The 18,804-nt window shown below is 41.3% G+C and overlaps 1 protein-coding gene across 2 annotated transcripts; it reads right to left on the bottom strand.

Annotated features, from left to right (window-relative positions):
• Positions 1-1,002: 1,002 nt before the first annotated feature.
• On the bottom strand, positions 1,003-18,291 carry Slamf7 (SLAM family member 7). Of its 2 annotated transcripts, XM_013522531.1 has the most exons (8): positions 18,183-18,261; positions 8,797-8,826; positions 6,211-6,543; positions 5,316-5,588; positions 4,999-5,121; positions 4,032-4,135; positions 2,479-2,538; positions 1,003-1,575 (listed from the first exon to the last, which is right to left on the bottom strand). In XM_013522531.1, exons 1-8 carry the CDS (start codon positions 18,235-18,237, stop codon positions 1,504-1,506), a joined length of 1,050 nt encoding a protein of 349 aa, XP_013377985.1. In that variant the 5' UTR covers positions 18,238-18,261; the 3' UTR covers positions 1,003-1,503. The 2 variants fall into 2 exon arrangements, with proteins under 2 accessions (XP_013377985.1, XP_005400274.1); XM_005400217.2 differs by lacking the exon at positions 8,797-8,826 and having other exon boundaries at positions 18,183-18,291.
• Positions 18,292-18,804: the final 513 nt, after the last annotated feature.

Here is an 18,804-nt window from a genome sequence, read left to right as displayed (position 1 = left end):
TCAGCTATAAAGAAAGATAAACTTGAGGCCTTTATAGGTAAATGGTCACAACTAGAGACCATACTCACAAGTGAAATAAATCAGACTTGCATGTGCAAGCACCGCATTGTCTCACTAGTGTAAAATCTGAAAGAGTTAATTTAAACTAGGAGGTATGATAGACATTGTGAAATGATAGGAAAACACTTAAGGGTAAAGGGCAACTGGGATGGGAGAAAAGAGAAGGGAAAGAAGGAGAAATTTTGTATGTATGTATACACAGGATAGTTAACATAGTTGTTCTACTGTCTTCTATTCTTTGCTGAAAGAAACTGTCAATTAGTCCTTGATTGATGAATATTGCATGTCTCTATCTGTTTTCATGAGAAACCACTTTGAAGACATCAATATGTAATACAACAAACATTGTTAATTTCCTACAACTTTGTTTGTAAGTCTGTACTGTCTGTACTGTTCTTTTGTTATTTTGTAAAAGGTTGTCTGTCTGTCAACATTTTCCTCCTTTTATTTTTAAAATTAAAAAAAATCAACAAAATTATTGTAGTACAACTTTCATAGCTACTCTGTGTATACATATAACAAACATATTTTCAACATCACACTAAATGTCAAAATGGCCATGCTTCCAAAACTGACATATAGATTTAGTTCAATTTCAAGCAAGAGTAGGCATGCAGCACACATTTTTGGAAAAGGGAAGTGGCGAAGTCAAAGTTAGAGGCTTTAAGAGTGGGTGCATTTGGCTCTGAGGATCATGCTGGTGTGACCACCACCAGGATGTGGACTGGAGACTCGAGTGCCTACCACAGCCTTAAAGTCCTCTAGTAAATTCAATTACTTTTTTACTCGGAAGATGGGGACCTAGTGGCTAGACCCAAGAACCAAAGCAAAAAAAACTGTAAAGGACCCAAACAGATAGATAGCACAAGAATCCAATATGGATTGCAGACAGCATCACATTAAAGCCTTCTATGGCTGAGTTGAATGAAAAATTTGAACAACTTTGAAATTAAGAGAAATATATATTAAAATTTATATTAGGTATATAGTTACATAGGTTTATTAATATATACCACAAGTTTGTAAGTTCAGAGGCAGGAGAGCGAACAATGTCCATGTACATGATGGAGGGAGAACCAGGGGATCCAGTAGCTGCTCATTCCAAGAATCTGGAAGCCACATAACAAAGGAGAACAGGAAGCAGTGACAGTCCAAGACCAAAGGCTGAAAGCCCTCTGGAAATTTGCTGATGTGAGTTTGCATTGAGAGGCTGACGAAGCTGGAGTCTGATGCCCACAGGTGATGGCAGCAATGAAAAATATCCCTTTGAACAGGACAGGGTTTCACTGTGTTGTCCAAGCTGGCCTTGAACTGAAGACTGTCCTGCTGAGTCCTGGGATTACAGTGTTGTAACACACCACACCCAGCACTCAGCTTTTCTTGAAGTTTCCTATCATCGAATTCTTTTGTGTCCCACTGACATTTGAAAGAGTACTCTGGTGTTTAGATGATATTCTCATAACCACACAGCTTCGATGTGTCTGGCATCCTGGGTGATAAGTGGGGATTCTCCACCTGTACAGAAGCGAGGAAACAGCACTAGAAGTGAGTACAGCTCTGGATCTTCCTGGATCTCAGATTTTCTTATAGCTGAGGTTATCCAAGCAGAACCTCCACTGGGTTTGATCTTAATCATTTCCAGCTTAGAGAAAATAGTTTTATGTTTTTTTGTTTGTTTTTGAAAGGTTTAACCCATCTTTATCTTTTTTTTTTTTTTGGTTTTTCTCTGGTACCGGGAACCGAACTCATGACCTTGCACATGCCAGGCAGGCGCTTTTGCCGCTGAGCTAAATCCCCAGCCCCTAACCCATCTTTATCTTGTTGAATGGTTAATGTACTAAATATTCTTTGTGATAACTGTTAGAAGCAACTGCTTCTTTCACTAGAAAACTGCTTTTAAGATCCCCATCTTTTCTGTTCAGTTTTGAAGAGGAAGGCAAAGGAGACAGAAAGATACTATTGCTTCTACCAGGAAACATCTGTTTAGAATGAGCCTTAAATCTTACCACATTAATAGTTTGACTATAAGGGAGTGTGCAGATCATATTTAACATAGTGAGAACAGGAAACAGAAGTGGAAATCTCTCTTTCTCTTACTCTAGCTCCAGGAGTAAGATGGTGTGTCTTTCCCAGACATCCCTTTCCTGCCAGGTACAGCCTGAGCCATGTCCTTTCTCTTTATCCAAGAGCTTGGTCATAAGCCTTCTCTGTTTCTATCTAGAATGTTTCTCCTACTCTATTATTCCCATGATTCTTTTCTATTCCCTATATTTGTGTATAACCCTAAGCAAAGGAAATGGGGTCCCTTATAGTGCCAGAGAATATGAGATTTCTGTGGCCCAAGAAATTTTAACTGAAACATTAAGCAATAAAAAGGATGGGACACTTAAGATGAAATTCAGCTGTAAAACTTCTTACCATTTTTGGTATCTGCACAGTGGAATAAAGAGTATTTGCTGGATCTTCCTCTGGATTTTTCTATTGAAAAACATACAACAAACAGAAGAAATCATCACCTGCCCCGTGAGTCACCACAGACAAGAATAGTGAGACATCCAGAATTTGGGGAGGGAAAAACAAAGGTGGAAGAAGACGGAGAGAAGGAAAAGAGGGTTCTAGAACAGAGATGGTAGTCAGAACTGCTATTATAATTACTAATAAATTGCTTTAGGAAGACATGGAATTATTTTTATTTAAATTTATTATTTATTTCTGTATTTATTGCATTATTTTTACTCTGTTGTGTTTAAATGAATTTCAAAAAATATAAGATATACATCTCTAAGCCATGAGCTCTAAGCCTCCCAAGGGGACTAAAGGATAATTTGAAATAATAGTGATAATGCTGCAAATAAATTTTTTCAATAGTCAAGAGGCTCTTGAAGAAACCAGTAAGGTTGCCTGATGTTCACAGACCAAACAAAGCAACAAGGTGGTAAGAAAATCTTCCCCACTAGAGCAAAATGTCCTGGGTTGGTAAAGCTTACTCTTGAACATGTTGGGGTGGCCCTGCAGCCTCTCTGGCAGTGTGTCCTGAACAGAAAAACAGAACAGATGGGGATAACTGATAAAGTTTGGTTTAAGCCAGTTGAGTAGAGCTCAAAGCAGTCTCCCTAAAATGAAGGAAGTTCTCAGAATATTAATGACTTCAAAGAGAAAAAGTAGTATTTCCTCTTCAAAAGAGGTCAGTGTAGGTACATGTGGATATAGAAGATGCTCCCGATCAAGGGATATCAGAAGCTAAAGCCAAAGGGGATTTTGAAGGTCTAATTTCATTTCTTCATTAAATGAGTCACTGTCTAATAGGGCTTCAGGTCGTCTAAAGAGTTTCCCACTTTGGGCTATAGTGATTAGTCCTGGGGAGCTTTCTTAGCTGTCTACTTATTTCATGTCTCCAAGTTTTCTTTTGTTATTTGGGTTTCTTTGAACGTTATTTTGTGACTCTATTTTCAGTTTGAATTATGCTGTGCTCACTTCAACTCAATAAAGTGAGAACTTAAGAAGATAGGTCTTTCCTAAGTTGAGTGTAGGTCCAAAGTGATGTAAGCCCTCTGGCCCTTCTCTTGATAGTTCTGAGTCACCTCAGAGAAAGAGGAATTGGAGCAAACAGTCTTTTGACACCATTACTCAAACACTGTCAAAGTCACAATTCTCCACCCACCTTTATGCAAAAGGAATTGGGCCTTTTGAGAGGCAGCTGTGAACTGCAGGAGGGAAAGGGTGAATCACATAACGTTCACAGCCTGAGTGTTACTAGCTGGGTCAGAACAAGGTGTGTCAGATGCTGCTAACTTCTGCACAGAGGTGAATCCATAATGACTTGGGGAAAAGGTAGGTACACTGGGTTTTCATGGCTCTGTAGTCTAATCTCACTCCTCATTTCCATGTTACCCACACCATGGAAAAGTGTCAGGTAAAATAGAGCCTCAGAAAGATGGATCGTGTCCTAATAAAGATGCAGAAGGACTCACATGAGTGCTGGGGATTGTGTCATACTCTGTGTTCTCTGCAGAACAGGGATAGAAGTTAGGAATTTCCTGGTGGATGTCCTCTCCACTCTTGCTTTTAACAGGATCTGAAACCAAGTAGAGGGAGAATCAAAGCCTGCCTGTCCCACCACTCACCACCCCTACTACCCTATCATCTCACACGTGCAACCCATGAGGGTCACAGCTACCCCAGGTGCCCTGCAACTTAAGGGTTTTGTGGGGCAGGGGACTTTCAGTGTTAAACCTGGGGAAAATCCTAGGTAAATCTTCAGGATGAAGTAGGCCCCGTTCATTCCCAATTTTGGAACCAATGTGACCAGAGTGGAAAGCAGCAAATGTTATAAATGCTTTCAGAGTGTTTTCTGTGTTCAGGTCTCTCCCTCAAATCCCAGATGGACAGTATCAAGGAGGGGCTGAGAGGGCAAATCAGCAGGGCAGCATGGAGGCAAGAGAACAGCTTTTCCAGGAAGAATGTGTTTATGCTGAAATGAGGAGGGAAGATTGGTCTCAAGAGTTGACCCAGTGGAGAAGATTGGGACTCATTTGGGGACTCTTGACATGATGAGGATAAGAAGGGCTGATTGAAGGATACTCTGCGGAAGCGTCAGAGTTGGAGGGCATCATCTCTCAGGTCAGGGGGGCAGAGCTGGCAGTATAAAGCCTGTGTCAACAGAGGAACCACATCAAGAACTCCCTCCGAGAGAAGGAGAGAAGTCGGTCCTGGAGAGAGATTTTGTCTTCAGAAGATAAGGCAAGAACTCCAGTTCTCTTTCTATTCAAGAACCATGGAGTGTAGGCTACCTGTGTGCTTTGTGGTGTAGATTATGACCTCTCCACCTGAATTCTCAGTGCCAAGCCTTACATAAGGCTCATCACATGCTTGTGGAATACATGAGGGACAAAACACACAAGTGACGGTGACAACAATAAAAAATCACACCAGCTCTACCTTTTCTTCTCTTTGTCAGCCTACTCAAAAGAAGTGCCATGGTCACCCCCAGGAGGCATAGCGGGATGAGCAACAGGACACATAACAGTTTCAGGGGGAAACCTGAGTCATCAGCAGCACCACCTTTAAAGAAAGAATGGACAGAAGTGTGAGAAAGGGGGAAAAGTCAGACAGGAAAAGGGACCCAACTTTCGGAGCACCTGCCAGTTTCCTCCCAGCATGATGACTTCCCAGGCCTCAGGGCCTATTCCCCTGGGACTTAGGAGCTGAAGAAGGTATAGTTACTTGGACTAGAGCTAGAAAGAAGGGACAGTCACCTTCACAGAGCTTCCGGGCATGGATGGGGCTTGAAGAATTGCTGCTGATAGGGTTCCTGGCCATACAGATGAAGGTCATGTCATTTTCCCCTAGCGTCCAGGAGATGGGGAGGATGGGGCCATCATGAGACTCATTGGCTGCCTGATCCAGGGTCTTCCAGCTGTAAGTCACATCCTCTCCTCCCTCTTGTATGGAACATATCAGATTGGTTATACAGGTGCCATTCTTATTACTGTAGAGACCCATGGTGACTTCGGGCTTTGACAGGCGTTCTGTGAAAAAAAAGTATAGACAGGAATGGCAAATATACCTATTGTTTTTCTTTCTTTGAGTTATCCTGTACCTGAATCTACTTGAGAAGCCCAGAATGAAAAGAAAGAAGTAATTCAGAGCAGAGTTTTCATTCTTATCTAAGGGTCCTTGCTGATATAACAATGTAGCAATAATAATGATGATGATAACACTCATCAGATCTGTAAGGGGAAGGGTTGTGATTGATGCATCTGCCCAATTAGCTTCCTAAGGTAGTTATCATTTCCCTCCCCATTACAGACATGGAAACTAAGACTCAAAGGAGTTAAGTAATCTGGCTAACACCTGCACATAGTAAGTACAGAAGCCAGAATTTACTTAGATCTGTCTGACTGACACTTTCTGTGTTGCCTACTTACTACACCATGTGGTCTATTACAGAGTCTGAGTAGGCAGGGACCTCAGGGTCAGCTACAGCTACTTCATTCATGCAAGAGTCTCCTCCCCCACATTATTGCCAAATGTTTATCTAGGCTGTGAACATCTGGTGTGTCAGGGAACCATCATCTCAACATGGTAGCCATCCACCATGTGAGCTAATTCTGCTCACATAGAAGAGCCATGAGAATTGATGCTGCTCACCATAGACATGCAGCCTATACTTCCAGGTGAGGGGTTGTGGGGAGTCTGAGCTGTGTATCACCACAGAGTAGATGCCTGAGTCAGTCTTCTTCAGTTGGCTGAATGTCAGAGAGTAGCCTCCATCTTGGAAAAGCACCCTAGGTCTGTTACGTTTCTGTGCTACTATGAAAGTGGCCTGTTTGTCTCCCACGGCTGGCTCTACAGTAGCGAAATTGGTTTCATTGAAGGTCCAGGCAATACTGTCAACTTGTTGTACTGTGAAATCCAGAGAGAAGGTCACAGATCCACCAATGGCCCCAACCAGTTCCTTGAAGGTTTCAGAGACTGCTGACACTGCAGACACAGAAAACCATAAATTAGCCTGAGTCCTTGCCCTTGCCACTAGTTATTCACCACTTCCTTTAGGTCATGGGAAGATCCTAGAAACTCTCAAGGTCCAATGTGAGTAATCTCTGGGATGCCCTTCTAAACCTCACTCACATGAGAACACTGAGATCAGAACCCTCTTGTCTGTAAGGAATGACTGCACATGATCCCACTCCATTCCCAGAGACAGACTTCTGGCTGAAAAAGCCACACTCTAAAGTAGTCCAGAAAACCCAGCTCTATCCTAGTCAGGATACTGTAAGGGCACAAGAGAGGATGTGACTGACTCAGTCTCCCTTAAGACTACCAGATTGCTCTAGAGAGAGCTGAGCATGACACTGATGAAGATAGACTGCTTGACCTGGGGACAGAATTTTTCAGGAATGGATCAGGACAGTAGGAGGTGAGTAACACATTCCTAATGATAGTAGTATCTTACAAAGTTTAGAAAGATTTATTTTTCTAATTTATGATAGAGTGGAGTGGACTGAAAGTCATCCTCAAATCAGCTTCTTATTCACTTGCATTCCAATATGCCCAAGTGGGAAGGAAAAGGGACAATGAGAGGGATCCTTGCACTGTGTCCAAGCTAACTCATGATACTCATCGTAAACTATCAGGAATTGTAGTACCATCTGACTTCCATGAAAACTTTTTTGTGTTACCACAACCTTGGCTCAGCCCAGAAAGCATGACTTTCAAGCAGTCATCAGTGTTTATGTGGTTCCCAGTGAAAAAGAGTTAAAAATGACAGTTGAAGAAACTTCCAAAAGTGGCCAGCTGAGCATTGTAGGGACCAAGTGCTGTGGTTGAGATATAAAATGTCCACCAAAGTCTTATGTTCAGAAGTAGGGCCTAATTGGAAAGGGTAGGTTATTGGGGGGCATAATCTAGAAGGGTATATTTTCATTCCCACAGTCTCTCTTCTCTCTTTACTTCCTGGCTGCCATGATATGAGCAGCTTTCTTCCATTGGACTGTACTGTCACGCCCGTTTTGCCTAGGGTTGGCCTACTGTGGACTGAACCCACTGAAGCTGTAAGCCAAACAAAACTTTCATTTAAGTTTTCAGTGTCAGGTATTTTGTCCCAGCCATGGGAAAGAGACTAATACAGTACATATGAGCAATGAGTCTTCTTCTACATATTAGGTGGCAAACTCTGGGGATAGCATAGATCAGTGATAGACTTTAGATTGGGACCAACATTTTAAAAGCTCTTACTATGATCTTGTTAAACTCTTAAAATGACCTTTGGAGGAATAATTTTTTATATCTCCACCTTACAGATTAGGAACATAAGACAAAATGGGTGTCAGTGCCAGGCTAGTCAGTAACTGGGAAAGCTTACAAAACGACCCTCAGGGTTGAGACTTTAATGTACATTTTATATAGTTGAGAAGACTAAAGAGCATAGACAGAGCTCAGTCAAGGCTCATAGAAATGACAAAATAAAATTAAACTCTGAGACTAAAAGGATAAACCTCAGTTACTTTCCCTTCTGCTTTTCCCTCCCTTCTGGTTCTTAACATAATGTACCAGTTGAATTTATTTTGGGATGTGGTACTGGGATTGAAACCATGGTCTTCACCCTGAGCTACACTCCCAGTTCTTTCTTACTTTTACTTATCTATTCATTTATAGTAAGTCCCTGACTTAATGAACAGTTGAGTTGTGAACTTTTTCAGATAGAACCTGGAATTATGAACACTTGTAGATGCAAACAAATTGCAGAAGTAGCTCTCATGTCTGACGAACATTGCCACAGTTGTGCTGCTATGTGCTTAAAAGTAAAAATAGTTTATTTATAGTACTTTGTGTGTTTTTATGCTTTGCATTGTATATTTGTGTCAAAGGTGTATAAGACTCACTGTGTCAGAATAAAAATGAATCTGACTTCTGGATGTTGTCCTGGAAAAAACTTTTTTGTAAGTTGAGAACTTACAGTATGGTAAAAAGCTTCAGTTAGAAAATAAGAGCAAATGTAAGAGACTTTAGATGGAGCTGCTGACAAAGATCAGGCCAGCTCTTAACAAATGAGAGCAAGAAAAATAGAAAAGGATTCCAACTTGAGCAGCTGGAAGGGACACACTCTGATGAAAGGGGCTCAGACTGGCCCCTTTTCATTTTTTGTTTTGAGGCAGGGTCCACTTCCATGCCATGGTGGAGGGATTCACTTTTCTTATGCATGGGGGCCTTGAGCAGCAGCACCTCACTACTTACTTGAATGCACCCCGCTCCACCAGCCTAACCCTGCAACAACAAACATGTGTTTGTCAGTTTTGTCAGCTTCAAAACACAGACTGTAACTTCATACTCCCTGTAGAAAACTGGAGCAAGGAAAGGTAAGGGCCTTAATAAGGTTTTTGACAAATTCTGACTGGAAAGAGTCTACCTCTGCTAGAGAGAACAATACAGAGAAGCAGAGAGAATTGAAAGGCAGCTCAGCTGCCCTTGAAGCCAGGGCCCCAATTCACTGCTTTGCTCCTCTCCTTATGTATAAGAAAGACAAATTGGGGAAGGGTGCTACATTATAAAACAATTCACTTAGTATAAAACATGTATTCATACCTGGACACTCATACACCCATATATGAATATGTATTACTCTCTCACCATATTAATACGCTAACATGTGTATGTAATCCTTTCATACTAACTTGGCCTTGAATGTGAGGTTCTGCTGTAATTCTCCCTCACAAAACAAAAAGACCAAAGAAAGTTTATCCCAGAATGTACATATGTGTAGGCAGTGGAAAGGTATAGTGGCTGAATCAGGGGTCTCAGAGCCTAAAATAGCCAATCGAATTATAACAAATCTCAAGGGGAAGAGTCCCTTTTTTGCCATGTAATAAAAGAGGCTAAGAACAAAGATCCTTGAGTACTAGCTCCAGGCTCCCTACCTTAGTCTGATCACGTAGTTATCTATCTCCTTATTTCTCCTCTCTTTCTAATAAGGTGATTTTACTTCTCCTTCTAAACTTATATCTCTAATTCTTTCCATTGATACAAAGTTTATGAACTCTGGATGAAATCTACTCTCACGCAGCGTGACAAAATGTTCCAGAAAAGTTCTACCAGTGGCAGAAGTGAGAATTTGTAACTTCTGTGCAATATGCTTTTCTTTTGTGGGGCTGGGTGAGGGTGTACTGGGAATCAAACTCAGGACCTCACACTTACCAAGCAGGCACTGCACCTCTGAGCTATATCCCTGGCCCCCAGGATACTTTTAAATAAATAGACCGAATTTTTAAAATATGAATGTAATATAAGCTGGATACATTAAATTTAGCATAGTCATACTCATTTTTATCTTAAAAGAAATTAAAATGAAAACTCTTGTTGTACCTGAGCACTTTTCTGGGCCTAGCTGGCCTGTGAGTTTGACCAAGCACCCGGGCTCTATTCATTCCACAACTTCTTCTTTTATCACAATATTTTCTAGTACTCCAGCACCAAAGCAAATGTCAGTTCAAATGTCAAATCATGACTAGAAAAGTAGACAAATTCCTATTGTATCCTCTCAGTACTGGCCTCTTCAGATATCCAAAATTGCTTCATAGAGATTTCTTTTGTTGGTCTCTATTAAAATTCAAATATTTTGGCAAGAGTTTCCAAATAATAATAGTTGCCAGTTATTAAAGCTATACTCTGTGCTAAAAATTTACTGTAAATATATACCTAAAGCTCTTTCATAAATTAGATATTTCTGATCTTTTTATACAGGGATCAGCATTCTCTAGTCAATCTGGCTCATCACTTGCCTTTGTAAATAAAGTTTTATTAGAACACAGCCATGCTGCTACATTTACACAGTGTATGGTAGCTTTTGCACGAGATAGACTGAGTTAAGTAATTGCAGCAGAGACCATATTTCCGGCAAAGCCCAAAATATTTACTATTTGGATATTTATGGAATTGCAAGATCATGCTTGTAGTTCGGTGGTGGAGCACTTGGCTAGCATCCACAGTAAAGATTTTTTTTAAAAAACTCACTAATTCCTAACTTCATGAGAAAACAGATTAATAACAAATAATAACCAAGAAATTTATTTAAGAGCACACAGTTAATAGGTTATGATTTGAGGGTTTAACCCAGTATCACTCGAGTTCTGGGATCTACACACTTCCCTTTGGTTCAGTTCAAGGTTTCTTAGCATGTGCGTCAGCTCTAGCTCTTTCCCTCACTCCATACCCTTACAAAGCTCAAGGGCCAAGTCTAAAGTCCTTGGGCATCACTGAACCTCTGTTTCCCCTTCATGTCCTCCAATGACCTTCCCTCAAGCATAGGCTACCAGTGTTCCAGAGCAGGGAAATTTCACCCTGCCAAGTCCCTCCAAATGTTGACTACTTCCTTGATTGCAGATGTGAGATCTCTACCAACTTTTTGCCAAGTTTATCTCCAAAAGTACTACATTCTTTTCCTGGATAAATGTATTTTAAAAGGTAATTTATATTCTCAAACATTTTTCCTCTATAATTTATCAATCAGTGCATATATACTTTAGATCTCTCAAGTGTTATCAAGTTGGTTAAGTAATGTCATTTTTAAAAAAGCTTCCCTCCTTACCTCCCTGACTTTAAGGCCAGGGTGCTTTTAAACTGCCTTTTTTGTAACTACCTCAAGGGGTGTCAAAATAGTCCCTGTAAATGTCTTAGACAAAATCAAATTCATTTTGAAGTTTGAATCAATTAATCCATTCATTCTTTCACCTCAACAGCAGAGATGGAAAGGATGAGTATTCTGAAGTCAAGTAAAGATTAAGTACTTATGTGGGTGCAATTCCTGGAGTTGGGAAACAGTCAAGTAATTTTATTTTCACATTAGGTTTTAGAAAACAGCATTAATTTCTTGTAAGGGTGGTCCCCTCATGGTACGATACCTTCCACCAGGCCCACCTCTTAGAGTTTCCACCACGTCTAAATCACCACAGTGAGGGTGAACTTCCTACCATACACACATTTGACAGACAAACCACAGTCCAACTGTCATGGGTATTTAGGTGACAAGAGTTAAAAAAAATGTGGCTTCAGTGTGCATGCTTTTAAGCCACAAGCAATTACTCCTTTCTTCTTTCACAGTCAGCTGCTATTTTCTTGGGGCACATACCTCGAGATGTGAATTGTGTAGGAGTACAAGAAAATGTCCCACATACATTATTCCTTGTTAGAATGAAATTGGGAGATGACACCGTGCAAACTGTAGACACAAACTAGACAAAGCATATTGTTCTCTCTGAAGTGTATCTTGAAGGTGGAAATAGAAAAAATGAAAGAAAAAACAGCCCCCTGCCACTTTCTAAATGTGAATCAGAGGACAAGTGCCAGGTTTGATGAATCCTTACTAGTTTTGTTTCTTCTTTCCAGATGACTAGGAAAAGAATTCCAGAAACAAGCTTTTCAGCTGTCCAAGGCTGAAATGAAGTTCCCTTTCTGTGCTGGTTTTGCCATCTGCAGCGCGTGATTCTATAGCATTTTACCATATGTAGCCATGTCACCTTTGTCTCATTCTTTCTTTAGTAAGAATTTATTTAGTTCCATATTTATGATAGGCATAGTTTAGAAACCAAAAACGTAGCTGCGGAACAAGACAATCATGACTCTGGCACTCACGAACTTGGGAGACAGTCATTAAGTAACTATGAGTGCTATAAAAAAGGGAAGTAACAGGTGCTTTAGGGATGCTCTAAGGGAGGGGGTCAACCTACCTGTGAGATCAGAAGATGCAGGAGAATGAGTGACTACAAACACCAGCCTAAAGCCACAGGAGGACTGGGCCCCATGAAACTCATCCACCCTCCTAAGATGGTCACTCCTCTACCAAAGCCAGAGCAGTGAGTGGTGTAATTTGCCTCCTTTGCATCCATTTCACCTGCTTCTTATTTCATTGCAGCAAAGTGGTTTGGGTGAGGCTGGTAGCACTCAGTCCAAGTGATAGCCTTTCTCCAGCATGGTGATTATATCACATAAGTTAGCATGATCATATGTAACAGAAACCTAGGCCTTTAGGCCAAGATGATGATGTAATGGTGCGGAAAAGTATGATGCTAAGGCTGCTTACCCACTTGTTACCACCAGACCCGCTGCCTGGGCTTCCTCCCCTCCTGATCCTCAGTTCACTTTTTGTTTCATGTGACTTTTGTGCCTTGATTCTCCTCTCTTTCCATAGGATAAATCTTACACAAAACCCACAAAGTCTAGATCAATGCTTTTCCCCTGAGGATGTCGCCAAGTCTTTATACCCATCCCCTGAAAATTCACCACATACAAGGGGTGAACAAAAATGTGATGAATGTTTAAATTCTTTAAAAAAATCATTGTAGTAAAAGACACATTGCTACTAATTCTCCTGCAAATACTTTTTCTCACTTCCAACATATTTATCCTATCATTCTTGCCACTTTCTGAAGCAGTTCTGCAAGACTTCTGTGAGTATCTTTGTGAAGCATGATACAAAATACAGTGAGTGCTGCTGTCAAGAGCCATCCAACAGAAATGCAGCTTCATAAAAACATTGTAGTATGTCCTTACCAGCCTTCTTCACCAGATCTGGCATCTTGCACCCTCTAGTTCTTCCCTCAAAGTCATAATGATAATGAAAGGTAAATGTTTTGAATCAATTCAGGATATCAGGGAGGCTATTATTATAAACAGCTAAGTTAGACAGAAAGTTATAGGCAGTCAGAGAGGGATTAGACCCTCAAGGGAATTAGTGCAGAAGATATGACAAATCAGAATTGCTGCTGGAGGTGAATTTGAAGAAAGCCAGGCCTCAAGATGGAGTCAAAATAGCCAGGCCTACAAGCCTCCCTAAAAATAAGTAGCTGCTTGAGATTACATTGTAATCAGCACCACTTGGTTCAGTGAGCCTAGCTCATGCCTCAGACATATAGGTGGGTGACCAGAACATTTTGACCCACACTCTCATCCTTTGCCAGGAATGCCTTTGTTCTAAGTTAGAAGTTATAGATAAGCTAAGGATAATGATACTCACCAATATAACCTTGCTACATGCCTCGCTCCCCTATTGGAGCAATATTAGCTAAGCAACTTACACTTGCAATCCTATAGGCTGATTGTAGGTTGACCCACATCTATCCAAGTTGTGATTTTGCTATATAAAATATTCTTGAGAAAGAGCCTCAGTGGCCACCTACTCAGGACCCCTTCTGAAAACCCAGGAAAAACTCAAGAAAAGCTCTTGTTCTTATTTCCAATAAAATCTCTCCTTTGGTTTGCAACTTCAGTTCTCGATGTCGTGAGATCATGAGCTAGGTACATACAATAATACTATGACTGTGTTACACTAAAAGACATTCACGAGAGAGAACTTACAGAACTGCTTCAGAAAGTGGCAAGAACAATGAGGTAAGTATATTCAAAGCAAGAGGGAGTATTTTGCGGGGGATTCATGGCAATACATCTTTTACTATAAAAATTTTTGAAGAACATTTAACCACATTGTATTTTTTTAATCACTTCTTAGGTTGCTTTATTTTACTTTAAAGTCTCCAGAAAGAAATATCCACCTGGATGGTAACTGCATATCCTTTGATAATGAATTAGCTAATGACTGGTCTACAGCATTAGGTACCAAGTCACTTGGTGACGGAGTCACGGGGTCCTAGCCAGAGAGGGGTGGAAATGGCCTCTGCTCCACACACCCTCCAATATGGAGCAGGATAAGAAAGATATCAACTTGAAATCAGGAGATCAGGTTCCATTCTGGCTCTTCCATAATCATACTCAAGGAGTAAACACTTGGTGTCACTTTGCAGATGGTAAACAAGTTTCATAGGCACAGTCATTCTTGATCTTCAGAACAGCTTCATGAGACAGAGATTAAGCTCCACTTTACAAATGAGGACATTGGGATTGTGTGACTTTCCCAAAGCCACGAACAAAGAAGTGGTAGAAGTGCGATAGGTAGTTCCTCTGTTCCAGAAGCTTATGTTTCTTCACTCTGTACCGCAGTGAATTTCAGTTTTCTGAACATTAGCCTTAATTTGCCAACAATCAGGTAATGTTGAAGGGAACAAAAAGTATTTGGAGAACTACAGAGCACTCTGACACCAGGGGTGAGACAGGTGTTGAGGGCAGGAAGTGCTGCCCTAATAAGTGAGCCTTCCCATTTTTTGGTCTCATTTCTGCAAAGGTAGCTAAAAGTGAGAAAAGGAGATGTCCCCAAATAGTTTTGAATGACTTGTTGGCAAATGAGGCACAAGTTTAAGACAACAGTGAACATCCCTTGGCCAACCTGCCTTTGGATGGGGAGGGAGCTGAAGCAGGACAGTTTCTGGCTTCTGACCTGGCCAAGACTCACATAATGATGTCTCCTTAGCAGATGAGACAAGAGCTCCCCTCTCTTACGATCTCCTCCTTTTTTCTTGGTTGTTACTTTTTCTTCTCATCATGTCCCCCAGAGGCTCAAGAGCTAGTGGAGATCAGAAGCCAAAAGGTACATCACCGGTGCAGCCAGGACCATGGGATGGTGATTCAGGAGGAAGACTTCAGAGGAAGGGAGTTTAAGCCCACCTCCTGCTCGCCCACCCAGTCCCCATATCAGAAGGCCAAGAAAGCACAAACATGGTAGCTCTTTCCCGTGGGAGTCAAGAACTAGAATGTCTCAGGACTGAGAGGAAGCTGGGGACTACTCAGTCCAAGTCATGTCACAGGTGATAAGGCTAGCGATCAGAGAGGGTGACATGGCCCAAGTCAGCGAACTATGGCTCACAGGTAAGCCTTCCTGAAGTGTTCCCCAGCTACCCTGGGAGTCTGAGTATTTCCATTTTGGGGGGGAAGTGTAGGAGGAGGCCTGAGGGAGGCAAAGCAGAACAGATTGTGATGGGAAGAGGTTATGGAACTTCCCCACCACCAGAGAGGTACCAGTTCTCTATGTGGTCATTTATGTACTTGCAATGTTGGTTTAAAAAAAAGTCTGAAATCTACTGCTCTTTAGCTAATTTCTCTGTTACTAATCTCCCCTGGAAAGAACATTGTAAATCAATACCCTGTGGGATGTATACAGAATCCCCCCAATTCACCACATACCTTTCCCATGGGTCCAACTCTTACCTGCCATGCTGACCTTTGAGCTCCGCACCGCACTACCCACACCCCCTCTCCCACTACCTCATCCTTATTTTTTCTGATTCTCTGCCTATCCCTTTATCCTTTTTCTGCTTTTTAAAAATTATCCCTTCAAAATGACAGTATCATTCATCACTACAATACGCCAGAAACAGACTATTGTGCCTATTTTTCAGATGAGACATGTGAGGCTATGAAAGCTGCTTCTGGGCCCCTCTGACCTTGGGCAGAGTGACTCCCTGTTGGTGTAGCCACATCCCCTAAACAGTGCTACCTGTTCTCTTTGGTTATTCCAGTGCCTAACTTGGGCTTGTGTTCTCGGAGAAAGAGGAAATCTCACCTGGCTCTCTCTGTGGAAGAATCAGCTCAAATGCATACTGACTGAGTATTTCTCTGCTGTCAAGTTTGGTGTGATGAGAACACTAGCTTTGGAAACTCAATCTCTATTATACCTTTTTTTCTTTTTTTTCTTTTTTTCTTTTTTTTTTTTTTTTTTGGTAATGGAGATTAAACCCAGGATCTTTGCACTGAGGTATATCTCATCTGGCCCCCTTTTTATTTTTGAGACAAAGTCTCATTAAGTCACTAAGTTGAGCAGGCTGGAGTCCAACCTGTCGTCCTCCTGCCTCAGCCTCCCGAAGTGCTGGGTCTGCTATGCCTCTTAACAGCCATGTCTTACCCATGAAACCTGATCTCTCTGAGCCTAGCTTTCTTAACCTGTGAAATAGGGATAATAATACTTATCTTGTAGACTTAGAAAGAGATAGTATGAAAAATACCTTGGATGGAGTAGGAGCGTAAATGGTGATTATTTCTATAATTGCTTTGCATTTTATATCTCATTTAAAAACATCACAATAATTCTGCAAGTTATATTCCCTTCCCGGTTATGCACTTGAGAAGAACAAGATTCAGAGGATGCATAACTTGTACACAGTAGCACTGCTATTAAGTCAAACCCAGGATGTCCTTGTCCAAGGTCAGCACTCCTTGTACCACCCTGCCTAGGACAGTGATGATGAACCTTTTCCAGATGAGTGCTCAAAATGCAGTCCCAAATTCATTTGTCACACAGTGCCAACACTGCAATTATTCTTGAATACTGAGGTTTTAGTTTAGAAAAAAACAACTCATATATTAACACCTTTTGTCTTAAAAGAAAAACAAACAACATGTGTGCATAGGTTTGCCACCACGGCCCTAGGACAATCTCTGACTCTTTTCAGTCATGGTGGGGTTCCACATGACCACTCACAGCCTCCTCAAGCAGGGCAGAAGAGGCCCCTGTACTAAAGCTTGGCCTCATACCTTCTTGTACAAAGCTCAGATTTCACATGGACACCTGGAATCTTTCATAGCTCTAGCATATCCTCCCCCATCTCACCTTCTTTGAGTTCCATTTCTGGTCATTATTTCAGTTCAGAGATTTTAAAACAAAGCTATTTCAGGAGCACCTGCTTAGGACCAGGTGCTGCTCTTTGTTCTCTTTCTCCTCCTCCCCTTTCCTCCTCCTTCTCTCCTCTTTCTTCTTTTCCTACTTCTCCTTCATAATTTTGAGATGAGGTCATGTTAAATTGCTAAACTGCCCACTTTAGGCTCAAACCTGTGACCCTCCTGTCTCAGCCTCCTGAATGCTGGAATTACAAACATACACCTCCACGCCTGGCAGATCCAGGGGCTTCTTAACAATGCAAACTTCTGATGAGTCCAGAGAGTGGTGAGTGTGCAGGTGCACATGGCTCAGTGAGACCAAGTGATGGGAGGAAAGCATGGGGAGTTCTGACTGCCTGTGTAGTTTTAGCAAGTCACTTTAGGCAGATGTGGGGTTCACATAATGAACAGTTGGGCTAAGCCCAGGAGTTTGTGATAGGAGAGACATTTCTCACCTATGGAGCTCTTGGTCCTTTCTGACAACACTGAGGACAGTAAAACTTGCAAAGACTATGACAGGTGCACAAACTTACTCAGCCCTCTGTGTGATTAAATGTACCATGCCCACAGGAAGCATTTGTGTTCTAAGATTGATTGGTTTTGATTCTATTTAGAGAGAAAATGCAAGTGATTCCTTATACCAATAGAATGGTTATGCATACTCAGCAAAACATAGAATACATTTACATAAAATATATTTATAAATAAATAAATGCACACCCATATAATTTTTCTTTAAAGTTACCCTCAGAGGGAAGGAGGCTGGAAGATAAAGCCTAGGCTCCAGGGACATTTTGACATTCCTCACCTAATTCACAACAGAACATAAGCCTCTCATACCCAGCACCTCTCCTTTCAGCCCTTTCTTCCTGGGGCAGTCAGAAGTGAAGATGGTCCCCAGAGCTTTTATTCCCCTTAATCTCTCGAGTTTCTTCAAAGACCAGAGGTTTTTTTTAAAGAAGCAATTCTAGATGAGGAGCAGAAGCTTCTGAGTTGAGCCAGGGTCCAGGTGGACCCAGGGGTCCAGAGCTGCATCTCAGGACCAGGAAGACAGTCAGGAGAATGGGAAAGGGTCTGACTGGACTCACCTGTCAGCTGGCAGAGGACAGAGATTAGTATGTGTCGTATTGGGGGAGCAGCCATATCGTTCTCTGGGTGTCAGATACTAAAATGAAACCACTTGTCTCACGTTGCTTCCTCATCAAGGGTTTAAGTAGACGATCATGCAATTGGCACGTGAGAAGAAGCAGAAGGAACAGTGGAATTTATTTTTGCTGACTCACACTCATAGATTCCAACTAAAAATTGATCATGGTCATATGGTCTGGTTTTTCTATTACATAACATGATTTCTCAGAGACACAGAAATAGAGAAAATAGGTAGTTAAGTGGGGGATAAAAAGGGGTGGCACTGGAGAGAATATCTATTGAGATTTTCAAAGTGTCAGGAGTGGTGTATGCATTCATTAATTCATCTTTCATAATAATCCTTTGAGTGAAATACCAGTGTAAACTCTATTTTAGAGATGAAAAATTAAAGGCTTAGAGTGTGTTATAACAGAATAAAGTTTCTTTAAACCAAAATAAACCATTATGAGAATAAAAATCATAGAGTCGGAGAAGATAATCACAACATATATCTCATGAGGGTCTTAAATTTATAATATATAAAGAAGTCTTACAAATAAAAGAAGGAAAACCTTAAGCAGA

The sequence above is a fragment of the Chinchilla lanigera genome, unplaced genomic scaffold (assembly GCF_000276665.1).
Source record: "Chinchilla lanigera isolate Chin_1 unplaced genomic scaffold, ChiLan1.0 scaffold00067, whole genome shotgun sequence".
Classification (NCBI taxonomy): domain Eukaryota; kingdom Metazoa; phylum Chordata; class Mammalia; order Rodentia; family Chinchillidae; genus Chinchilla; species Chinchilla lanigera.
Note: the sequence above shows the minus strand (reverse complement) of the source record. Positions and strands in the feature narration are given on the sequence as shown.

What these genes read in the sequence shown, in the direction of transcription:
- Slamf7 (XM_013522531.1), bottom strand. Translation starts at nt 18,237, where the DNA reads ATGGCTGCTCCCCCAATACGACACATACTAATCTCTGTCCTCTGCCAG. An exon ending in TGTCCTCTGCCAGCTGACAG is followed by an intron (nt 8,827 to 18,182) that starts GTGAGTCCAGTC and finishes TTGTTGTTGCAG; the next exon opens with GGTTAGGCTGGTGGAGCGGG. An exon ending in CTGTGCAGATACCAAAAATG is followed by an intron (nt 1,576 to 2,478) that starts GTAAGAAGTTTT and finishes GCTTCTGTACAG; the next exon opens with GTGGAGAATCCCCACTTATC.